Source organism: Nomascus leucogenys, chromosome 12 (genome assembly GCF_006542625.1).
Source record: "Nomascus leucogenys isolate Asia chromosome 12, Asia_NLE_v1, whole genome shotgun sequence".
NCBI classification, from domain to species: Eukaryota; Metazoa; Chordata; class Mammalia; order Primates; family Hylobatidae; genus Nomascus; species Nomascus leucogenys.
Genome location: NC_044392.1, coordinates 68,249,745 through 68,262,265, shown reverse-complemented (window position 1 = coordinate 68,262,265; position 12,521 = coordinate 68,249,745). Strand labels below are relative to the sequence as shown.

General features: G+C 35.9%; 1 protein-coding gene across 6 annotated transcripts in view; it reads left to right on the top strand.

Annotated features, from left to right (window-relative positions):
* The window catches only part of NTNG1 (netrin G1), a 344,331-nt gene that overhangs the window by 285,341 nt on the left and 46,469 nt on the right, over positions 1–12,521 (top strand). Inside the window, exons 8-9 of one of the 6 annotated variants that reach the window (XM_030824974.1) lie at positions 5,716–5,883; positions 11,655–11,789. The exons of 4 other annotated variants lie outside the window; for them this stretch is intronic. In XM_030824974.1, the coding sequence (XP_030680834.1) occupies positions 5,716–5,883; positions 11,655–11,789 (303 nt within the window). The remainder of the gene's footprint in view (positions 1–5,715; positions 5,884–11,654; positions 11,790–12,521) is intronic. One more of the 6 variants, XM_030824968.1, reaches the window with a different exon arrangement.

Sequence of the window (12,521 nt, the reverse complement as noted above, 5' to 3'; positions counted from 1 at the left end):
GTGGTGGCCCAGAAGCCCCCTGCTTCAGGAAGGATTACCAGGCAGATCTGGGGACCCCATTGAGGTTTATGGTCATGAACTTCAAATGATACTTGTTTCTAAATGGTTGGAGAAAAACTAGCCACATTTAGCTACTGGGATATGAGCATGAAGAGATGAAAAGTTGAATTCAAAAAAAATTAGATTCAGGGGGTACATGTGCTTGTGTGTTTCATGGATATTACATGCATAACGGCCGGGGATTGGGCTTCTAGTATACTTATCACCTAAATATTGGATATTGTACCCAGTAGGTAATTTTACAACCCTCAAATGTCCCCCATTTTAGAGTGCTCACAGTCTATTTTTTCCATCTTTATGTCCATATGTACCCTTTATTTAACCCCCACTTATACATAAGAACATGCAATATTTGATTTTCTGCTTCTCTCTTAGTTCACTTAGGATAATGGCCTGCAGCTCCATCCATGTTGCTGCAAATGACATGATTTAATTCTTTCTTATGTCTGCATAGTATTTCATGGTGTATATGCACATTTTCTTTATTTAATCAACCATTGGTGGACACTTAGGGTGGTTTCATGACTTCGCTATCATACATAGTGCTGCAATAAACATATTACTATAGTTGTCTTTTTTATATAATGATTTATGTTCCTTTGGGTAGATACCCAGTAGTAGAATTGCTGGGTCAAATGGCAGTTCTATTTTTAGTTCTTTGAGATATCTCCATATTGTTTTCCATGGAGCCTGATCTTATTTACATTCCCACCAACAGTGTATGAGTATTCCTTTTTCTCTACATCCATGCCAACATTTCTTGCTTTTTTACTTTTTAATTAGAGTCATTTTGACTGGTGTAAGATGGCACGTTAGTGTGATTTTAATTTACATTTCTCTGTTGATTAGTGATACTGAGAATATTTTCATGTGTTTGTTGGCTACTTGTATGTCTTCTTTTGAAAAATGTCTGTTCATGCCTTTCCCAGTTTTTAATGGGGTTGTTTGTTTTATTCTTGTTGAGTTATTTGAGTTCCTTGTAGATTTTAAACATTAGTCTTTAGAGGCATAATTTCTAAATACTTCTCCCATTCTGTAGGTTGTCTGTTTATTCTGTTGATTATTTATTTTGCTGTGCAGAAGCTTTTTAATTTAAGTCCCATTTTTTTTTATTTTTGTTTTTGTTGTATTTTTTTTTTGGGTCTTCATTATAAATTCTTTGCCTAGGCTGATGTGCAAGAGTTTTTCCCAGATTTTCTTCCAGGATTTCTATGGTTTCAGGTCTTATATGTAGGTCCTTAATCCTGAGTTAATATTTGTATAGTGTGAGATAGAGGTTCAGTTTCATTCTTCTGCATATTGCGAGCCAGTTTTCTCAGCACTGTTCATTGAATAGGGTGTTTTTCCCCATTGTTTAGTTTTGTCTACTTTATGGAAGGTCAGAGGTTGTAGGGTATGTGGCTTTATTGTTGGGTTCTCCATTCTCTTCCATTGATCTATGTGTCTATTTTTGTACCAGTACCATGCTATTTTAGTTACTATAGCTTTGTAGTATAATTTGAAGTCAGGCAATGTGATGCCTCTGGATTTGTTCCTTTTGCTTAGAAATGCTTTGGCTTTGGCTATTTGGGCTTTTTTGCGGGGGTGGGGTTCCATGTGAACTTCAGGATTGGTTTTTCTGATTCTGTGAAAAATGACACTGGAAATTTGATAGGAATTGCATTGAATTTTAGATTGCTTTGAGTAATGGGTGATTTTAACAATATTAATTCTTTCAACCCATGAGCATGGGAAATTTTTTCATTTATTTGTGTTGTCTGCAATTTCTCCCATCAGTGTTTTATAGTTCTCCTTGTAGAGATCTTCTGTTAGCTGTATTCCTAGGTATTTTATTTTATTTTGGGGGATATGTAAGTGGGATTGAGTTCTTAATTTGCTTTGCAGCTTGAATGTTATTGGTGTATAGAAATGCTACTGATTTTTGTGCATTGATTTTGTATCCTGAGAGTTTGCTGAAGTCGGCAATCAGTCTGGGATTCTCCTACAGGATCTTTAGGCTTTTCTAGGCATATGATCATGTTGCCAGCAAACAGAGATAATTTAATTTCCTCTTTTCCAATTTGAATGCCTTTTATTTCTTTCTCTTGCCTGATAGCTCCGGCTAGGACTTCCTGGAGAGCTGAATTTAACCAGCATCAACTTTTAACTGGGATCAAGATTTCCTTATAATTGGAGGGTGGAAGGCCAAGGGAGTATATAAAAGGAAGTGATTATAAGGATTGGACTATGGATACTATGTAAGAAGAAATGGGAGGTCATGGGAGGTCAGTGATTTGAAGAATCAAATAATTATTAAACTATTAATATCATCCCTTCAGAAACTTAGTAGGATAATGCAGCTCAAGCTGTATCTTAATAGGTTCTGTGCCTGTGTGGAAAGACCAGGTATTAAAAAGTAGGAAATTAACAGAACTCCAAAAAATAATATAGCAGTTTAAGAGTCATATTTGAAATACTTTGCATTTATATAATACTCTCATGTTTTTCAAATCATTTTCAAAGATCTGTTTCTTATTTTATATGCTCAAATATATTATGGCCAGAGATGACAGCTTTATCAAAGTCTCAGAAGAGTACCAGAAGTCTTAAAAGAATCAAGTTATTATTATCCATTTTCTACATTATAAAACATTTTAATGCTTATAAAACATTTAAAGTATCCAATTATCATTTGAAATAAATTTATACTATTGTATGTTTAGCTGAATATGGTTTCTTATACCATTATTTATCATTTCCTTTCAAAATTAATAAATTAGTTTTTAAACAAGACCCATAAATAGTTAATGTCCCCAGAGAAATGTGTACTATTCATTAAATTCTGATAATAGTAGTGATAATATCACATTTAACATATTTATAGAGATTCATGGAATGGGTCTTAAACTGTTGAACTTGGGTATCTCACAGATTTGGTTTTCTTACTCAGATAAAGCTTTGTCAGGTAGATTAAAGCATGTAGTTCTGGCCATTGGGCAGACTGTACAGAATCCTTTAGGTACCCACAAAGGAACCATACTATGAAAAGTCACTAGCCTTATTCTCTACATTTCCCCAGCTCCATACCTTTGCCCACTCTTTACTCTATTCCTTTCACCTAAAATGCTCATTCCCTCCTATTTTGTTTTGCTTTAATAAACTCTACCTGCCCTAAGGAAGATTCAGAGTGCGCATCCTGTAGGACATTTTTTCTAATTCCCCTCATGTTAAATCAAGTTCTCCTTCTACTTAGATTGCTTTGTGTCACTGTTTTTTCTCCGCACATACTATTTTTTTCTGGTTATCTGAGCATATGTTGTCTTATTTACTAAGTAAGCTTCCAGGCAACAAGCTTCTATGTAACTGTAGAAAGCTCCTAGATGAATTTTTGCACATAAAAGATGCTTTTGAACAAAGCTCTATTAATTAAATTAGATGTACCAAGAACCAACCCGGGTTAGGGAACCAGAAGAAGGACAGCCAATAAGAGACCTCTTCCAGAGGAGGGGACCCAGGGGCAGGGCTGTTATTGCCCCTCCTCAGGAATTCCAGGCAGTTCTCAAAAAGTCTTTGGGAAGCAATTAGGTTTGAGAATTGGGTTTCCTTCCTTCGACCACTGCTCTCAAAAGGCTCTAGTCCTGAAAGATTGTCTTTATTTCAAACTCTCCAACAGAGAAGACTCCAGAAGCCTTTCTGACTTCCTCAGGAGTCAGTAATGCCAGTATAAACAAGGCATAACTCAGAGCAGTACAGAGGATTGGTGGGAAATGCTTGTTGTTTTACAGGAGGTTTTAATTTAGTAATCTGTAACTCTATGATTATTGGTGGTAGTATTATTATTAACCTGGCATGCCTTTACTACTAAATTTATATGGATATTTTCTTACACTGCCTCCTACATTGGAGTCTCAAGGCCACCTTCTCCCAGTACTCTCCCTCTCCTCCATATTCACCTCCCCTCTGACTTCTTCCTGTCCTCACACTCATCCTTCTCTCCCTGTGCACGTACACATGGTGATACAGCTCACCTCAGATAAAGGAAGTGGCTTGGCTTCAGGATCCCCCCTTTCTTCTCGCCTCTCTTTTAGCAACTGGGGTCCCAAAGTTGCTGACACTGTTTCTGGTTATCTTCTACTCTTTACCATTTCCAGTATCCTCCTCTGCTTCTATCCAGATTTGATTTCATTCCATCAGGACCTTGTTCTCAGCTTCCTATTGTAGTAACTAGCTCTCTAACAAATGAATATGAACTTTTCTGATGAGTGGTAGCATATTAATTTTTTTAAAAGGTTAAAAGTTAGCCACCTCTTATTATTATTTACTTGACAACACTTACTCATTTTTATTCTAGTCATCAAAATATAATATTTGAAAATTTTTATATAGGCCAAAATAGTAACTCAACACCTAGCCAAGTTCCTGACACATAGGTAGACCAACTCAATAAAAATATTTATTGAATGAATGAATGAAAGAATGAATGTGTTCAAATAATGACTGTGCTTGGCTTTCTAATGGGATAAAATAAAAGCAAGATAGATATTGATGCAAGAAATATTTTTAAACAAAATTTGCAGTATCCTGGTTGACCTTCCTTATAAATGTCCAACTAGGCCTACCCTCATATTCCAAGAAGACAAAACAGATACCCTACCTAGTTACCACTCGCACTTTTGTGATAATTATTTCTACCAACAGAGACTTTGTCATTATCATTTATTTTAAAAAGGTTGAATTGGATTTACAACTTCTTGCTCTAGATGAGATGCAAGAAAGAAGAAATCTAGTCACCCTCCACCCTTCCCCAACTACTCTCATGCTCTTCTTCATCTCCCTGTCTAGTCATTACCACCATCACTCCTAAGCCTCAGAGACACCTCTAACATTTTAGAGAAACAAGGAAAAGAAAGGTGGGGTCACAGTAGCTATCTAATTCTTCTTTTGTAGCAAACTATTCTTGAAACTTAAGAGAAAAGGAGGAAATCTTAAGAGCAGTTTTTCACACAAATTATCTCCCTGCTTTTTTTAATATTCTTTCACACATATACATACAGATACGGTCTGAAGAAAGGCTTAAGAAAGCCATCTTCTCTTAGCATTGGGGGAAAACAAAAATAAAGAATTGTTTAGTTGTCTAGAACTCTATTAAATTTGCCATGATGTATATGAAACCCCGACTGAGTTGCTGTCTTGGCATGATGTCAGAGAGCTAAAGGAGCCATGGTGATGGTACTCAGACTCTCAATGCTCACACAACCCCCTCCCACTTTTTTTAAGGCTGAAAAGATGAAGAGAAAACAAGGGAAATGGTGCAAAGACACTAAAATTCTCCATCTGCAAAAAATAAAAATAAAAATAGACTTTTTCATCACTAGAAACAGAGGCTTCCCAAATTTTAAAAGGTGTACACCTGCAAATGCTTCTGTTCATCTTGTCTGCCAAGAATTAACAATCTTCAGTCTTGTTCCGAATGTCCGACCTTTCTATCCTGCTTGAAACAGATGCTATTTCCATGCCAGTCACAACCACCTGTTGCCACCATGTGTTGTGTTGAATCACATACATGTAATGCCATTCCACCGTCTTTTCTCCATCCCTCATTTTACCCAAGCATGTAGTATGCTATTACTCTGCTACTGTATACACTCTGTATACATTTCTGTTCTTCCTTGCAAGATTGTGAATGCTTCGGCCACTCCAATCGATGCAGTTATATCGATCTGCTAAATACAGTCATTTGCGTGAGCTGTAAACACAACACTAGAGGGCAGCACTGTGAGTTATGCAGGCTGGGCTACTTCAGAAATGCTTCTGCACAACTGGACGATGAGAATGTGTGCATAGGTCAGTTCCATTACAATTTCAGCTATTCTTCTGTGCCTTTTGAGCTACGGGGAGATATTTAGGGTGGAGAGGCTGGCGATTCGCACCACGGTTGAGCCAGAATGAACTTTCTCAATGGAGCAAATATCCTGTGGTAGATTTCACTTGTGATTTCGCTTGTATTGGTTGAAATCATAGTTGGGGGATATACTTTGAATCCTTATGTTGTTGCTTTAAATATGATGATCTCAGAAATCATGTTAAAGAAATTAAGAAGTTTCTTTCTTCCCGTTTTTTGTTTTTGTATGAAATTTTAAAACCTGATGATTCTGAACTGATCTTATAGCCTTAAGTTACACATTCAACATTCAAAATAGAAACTCATTATGTGGGATTTAATTATAGATATGAAAAATTGGGGTACAGACTCTTGCATATAATTGGTGATCAATGGGTATTGATAGATTGAAAATATTGCCATTTGAAATTGAAAATAACTAGCAACTGGAAATGTAAAAGTTTGTCTGACTTCTTCATCCATAGCAATGAAATTCCATTTATTGAATTTTCCTACAGCTCCCAAAAAGGAGGAGTAATTTCTCAAAAGTATTCTAGGCAATTAATTATCTTAGCCCTGGAAAACTGCGTCCACAGAGGCCCCTGAGCACTTTCCCTTCCCTCCCCACCAATGACTACTGCTCTTGGCACCTAGGGAGGACCAGGCATCTTTCCCACCCAGAAAATCTCCTACCTTTTACATAGTGAAACCTGTCTTTAAGAATGTGGGGGTGCCAATGGAAAAATAAGAAACAATAAATGGAATTTCACTTCATAATTCACGCTGAAGCAATGCATATATTTGAAATGCTGAAAAATATATGTGTAGCCATTACCACACCAGTAGGTAGCTATATAGGCACCCAATTTTAAAGGTAGACTTTTTCACATTGAGGTACGTTCAATAGGATACACAAGCTGAAAAATGACGAGCAATCTTTTTATCAAGAAGAGAAATCCAATCCGTATTTCTGTGATCATTGTCCTCTGATTGGATCGTCAAGATCCAAGTGTGACAAAAAAAAAGGCTGTAGAGTTGTTTTTAATCAAATTGGGCCAAGAATATATAATACTGTTGGTGTCTACAGTACTTTCTATATTTCAAAGCATCTCCTTATTTATTATTTGTCAATTAGGAGAGAAAGTACTGGACTTAGAGGCCAGAAAGCGAGGCTCAAATTTCAGTTTGCTATCTCATGGCTGTGTGCCATAGGTAAGTCATTTGAGCCTTCTAGTCAGATGAGGATCAAATGGGATGCACAGGAAACAAATGGGATGTTGGTCAACTGTGAACTGGCTTGCAGATGTCTTGTTTTGTTTTTACTTAATCCTCATTAACAAAACAGTGGGGTAAGTATTACACTAATTGTTTCCCCTATCTTGTCATTGAGAAAAGTAAGGCAGATTGACCCAAATCTTACAGCAAAGGGTTTCTGACTTCAAAGCGTAAACACTTTCTCTCAACCACTGGCACAATTAGCAAAGCTAAACTTGTCAGGCTTTTACTTATGGTATGCGTTTTGGATGACAGCAGCAATTCCACTCTGAGTTTATGAACAGAAGTTCAATTGTCTTCATAACACTTGGGTTACAAAGATTTGAGGATATTAATAAAAACCAAAAGACATGTAGTTGTCTGAATTTTGAATGCAGAGTACATTTTACTGAATGTCATTTATAAAAATATATAAATGTCATGCTATAGATAGGTAAACAACAGAAAAGCTAAAATAGATAGGAACACAGTATAAAAAACCTAACCATTTTTACAAAATACATAAGATTAAAATGTTTTATAATATTTAATATGATTTTAAATCAGTCTAAAAAAGTCCTTAAAAGGAAATATTTTATTCCATAAAATTTATCTTATCAGGTAACTTAACAATATCACAATATATTTTATTCAGAGTATTTTATTATTATGAAGTTTGGCCTTTTTTGCAGTTCTGAAGTAAACTGTGAACTCCACATCTGCTTCTTTCTATCCAGTTTTAAGAGGTATAGTTCAGTTGTAAATCCATATTTGATTATCCACAGACTAGAAAACAGTCCATTCAGTGTCTGCCTTTTAAATCACATAAACTACAGAAGAAATATGAAAAACAATATCAATTTTGTATTTATTTTTACTTTTAAAAATCAAGAAGAGTTTTCTTCTCCATTTCTAGAAAGTTTATTAATTAAAATTATAAACTTTTGGAAAATTCCATTTTATTGAGGTAAACCTGTTTCTATTTAGTATTTTGTACTTGAAACCAAGTGAAGTACTTGGTGAACACAAAGGAGTGCATTCTTAGGTACTATTAAAGTTAGCTACATTAGGCTAGGTGCAATGGCTAACGCCTGTAATCCCAGCACTTTAGAAGGCCAGGGCAGGTGGATCACTTAAGGTCAGAAGTTTGAGACCAGCCTGGCCAACATGGTGAAACCACATCTCTACTGAAAGAAATAAAAAATTAGCTGAGCGTGGTGGCCTGTGCCTGTAATCCCAGCTACTCAGAAGGCTGAGGCAGGAGAATCACTTGAACTTGAGAGGTGGAGGTTGCAGTGAGCTGAGAGAATAGCGCCACTGCACTCCAGCCTGGGCTACAGAGCGAGACTCCATCTCAAAAAATAAAATAAAATAAAAAGTAATATTAGCTAGATTATTCCCTCACCCACCATAATTTCTTAAATTATTGCCCTTTTCTGAAGGAGAAAATTGTGTTTAAAGAATGAATTGAAAAATTTGGTTAGCTGATAGGTACTAAGGTCTATCTCTTATCTCTAGTGCTTATAGGCACACAATGAATTAATAACAATTTCCTTAAAAAGCTGTAGATTTCACTTACCCTGCTTGAGGCGCTGAGGGCAGTGATAGTGGGGCTGCCTGTGCACAAGGCTGGAGTTTGCCCTCTCAGGGCCGTTGGAAGCCTGTGGCTCTATTGCTAAGGTTTGCTCTATGAGACAGCATGAACCTATTTGCTATTTTCCACAATTAAGATTCCTAAAGGGCTTGAGGCAGGACTATTAAATTCAAAAGGATACATCACAAGTAATTGAGAGTTAATTTTAATACCATTTTGTATAGAAAGCACTAATGAAAATGAAGGAATATTTACCCCATTCACTTTCACAGAATAAGGCACTAATCGTGGAAACTTTCAACTTCATCTAAGTCTTATCTACACTAAAAATAAAAAAAGAACACTTTGCCAATTCTTTAACAACAGACAATAAAATTCACCACCCTTGCTGTAAAGGAACAACTCATATCTTTGACAAAATATAGGCTCTGTGTGATGAAATAGAGGTTGTAAAATACTTGCATCATTTTATATTATGGCAAATATAAAATGCAGCAGGTTGTTCCATGTTGCCACAGTGATTGCTGCTTTGTAATTACTGGTGAATTTGCCCATTTTTCGTACAAATTCCAAACACAGCCATGTCTCCAAAGATACATGTAATTACCCTGTAATGACGCAGCAGTTACATGAAGATGACATCCTTGCATGCTTCTGTTTCATGTAAACTTGAGCATTAAGCAGGAAGCTAGAGGATATATGGTTTGTGACCTTGAGCAATCACTGTTAATAATCCTGCTAACAAGCTTTGCATCACAATGAAACAGAGTTCAGCAGCTGCTGCTAAGCATTTCTTAAAATTATGATGTATTATTTTTAATTCCCCCTTGAAACCCATGATCGGATAATCAGAGGTACCTTAAATAGAATAAGGTGAACAGAAGACATTTTTAATACCTATAAATCAATTCTAGTACAACTTTTAAATCAAGCAACACCCCCCACCCCAGGTATTTTATGTTGCTTTGCAATCTAACAGTCCTGCATGTTCTTCCTAATTTCATGGAATAAAATATGATCCTCCAAGACTCTTTGCGTTACTCCAACATCCATCATTGACCATCATTCCATAAATTACACTTTTAAAAAACTGAATTATTTGTTATATAAGGCGAAGGGAAGGCCACACCCCTTCTTGTCCTTTATTTTCATGACTGCAAAACGTTACACTTACCCACATTTTCCTATGACAATGACTGGAATATATTATGGTTTAAATGTTCTACTTTTTTTTAATTTTGTTTACATTTTTTTGCCTCTAAAACCTTATATTAATTAATGGTCATGGGCTAATTGACTGGAGGAGTATGTGAATTCACGTTGGCCAGATGTAACTCTGCTTACTGGCTTACAAAATGTTGGTGATTTATTGTCAACTTACACACTTTAAACAGCAAAAAAAAAATTATAGTTTTGATATAGGTACAAATTTGTAATGTGCCTATGTACAGACAAACATTAAAAGCTTTCACAAAATTAGTATTTTAAAATTTTTTAATCAGCTTTCATATACACACTCATATTAAAATAGAAAATGTCAACTTAAAATAAAACTCTAGTTGTTAAGTACAAACTAAGCCAGGCAAGGAGACAGCATTTTAGAGTTTATTAAGTTTTATTTTTACCTACATATATAACTGTTCATCATATAAATGTTTGTTATAAAAGAATGCTGAACTCGAAACCTGACTTAATTAGCATAAAATAAATCATAATTCTAAGGTACTCCGCATTTATTTGAAGAATATCTAATTAGTGTCTGTGACACAAACTTAGAGTCAAACCCCTGGATCCATCTATAATGCTAAACCCTGAATCCCCATAGCAAATCTAATAAGCTAAACTTGATTATATTAAACTAAATTTTCAAGACTTCTCTTGGTTAGTTGGATGGTATAGTTTTGTTTGGTTTTTAGTGAGGGAACTGCTTGATGTACCCATTTTTAAATAATGGAAACTGAGAGGCACAATCACGTCCCCAAAATTACTAGAAGAGTAATGAGGAAAGGAACTTTAGCTCACAGTACCCAAAAGCTGCCAGCTACCTGCACTATCTTTCCAGCTAATAGAAGCCTAAAGGATATTCATTTCTGGTTCAAGCTTTAAGCAAAATAGAGCTTCAGAAGTAAAAATATCCTGTATAAGAATGTATGAGGAATCAAGAAAACACTCTATTCACCTTTTATTGTGCAAAGCTGTATTGTCCTGCCAGCAGACATTATAATGAAAAATATACATCTTAAATTATAAATATGTTGAAATTTATTTGGGATTACAAAGTTTATTTTTTCTTTTATGATTGTTAATCTGGACTGCATACAAGCTGCATTAATATGCCTAGCAAATACAACATCTAAAGGCTTATCACAAAATGATATATACATGAATAAGTTAAGATGCTGTCCCAAATCATAAAGTAAAACTACCTTTGAATGAGCAAAGTGCATTCGTATTGTACTTTTAAAATGTTCAGCAGGTCTCAAATATTGAGTGCAATGGCTAAGCCCATTTGAATAATTTAAAACACATTTTACACTGATGGCATATTGATTTATCCTTGATATACAAACTTCTCATGGTATTTATTAAACCATCTAAAAATATCCTAAGAAATGGAATCTCCATTACGATCTGTTACCAGTGAAAAGCATGTCTTATTTCCTTGGAAGTCTTCAATTGATTTCCTCCCATATCATAAAAAATGATATCATGGAAAGCTAAGCAAATAAATAAATGGTCGTGGAATAGCCATATTTGCCTAAGCATTTCATTAATGGACATCTTTCTTTAAGTAAGTGATGCATTTAAGTACGTGACGCTCCTGTGTTGATAACCTATAAGCCATGCAGACTTGTCTCTAGCATGTGTGTTGTCTTGTTTCTACAGAGTGTTATTGTAACCCTTTGGGCTCAATCCATGATCGTTGTAATGGCTCAGGATTTTGTGAGTGTAAGACTGGAACAACAGGGCCTAAGTGTGATGAGTGTCTGCCGGGAAATTCCTGGCACTACGGCTGTCAACGTAAGTAACTGGGAGCTGCCCTCTGCCTGCTGCAGCATGGCTGATTTCTGCTTGGCTAGGCCGGTGCGTGCAGCTTCTCAGAGCAGAAAAAGATCCAAACCTCTGACAAGTTTTAAAAGCTACTTAATGCTGCGGCCAATGTATGGGAGAGCAATCCATCAGCTGTCCAACTGGCTTTTTTGAAGCCCATCTTCATCCCCTCAGTTAGCTGGAGCAACTTATATTGAAATATTGTATGGAGATCCATATACCTGGCTAGACCATAAATTAAGTGGCACAATAGGGACCCAGCATGGAAATCTTCACCGCAGAATGAAGGGTGATGTGCATGTGGTTAATATATTTCTTGAACTGAAAGCTACCCTGGAGCTCCAGAGTTCATAAATTAAATGATATCTACATAACTTATTACTACCCTTGCTATCACTGAATCTTAACCAAAAACCTAAAGGTAATAAATCTAAGGGATATTTAAACGTGGGGTAAAATAAATGACAAAAATCAATATTGATTTTAAACCTCCGAGGTTAGGCACTATGCGGGCAGCTGTGGACAAATGCCATTTAGTTCAGCCTCATTTCTCTTGAGATTACCAGGTCTTCAAAGCTTGTCAAGGCAGGTGGCATGTCAGTGTGTACAAGGAACATGAATTTTAAAATCAAGGCAGAAGGTTCCCTCTGTCTTTTATAACCTTTTCTGCTTTTGAATTCTGAACTAACTTTCCATTTCATC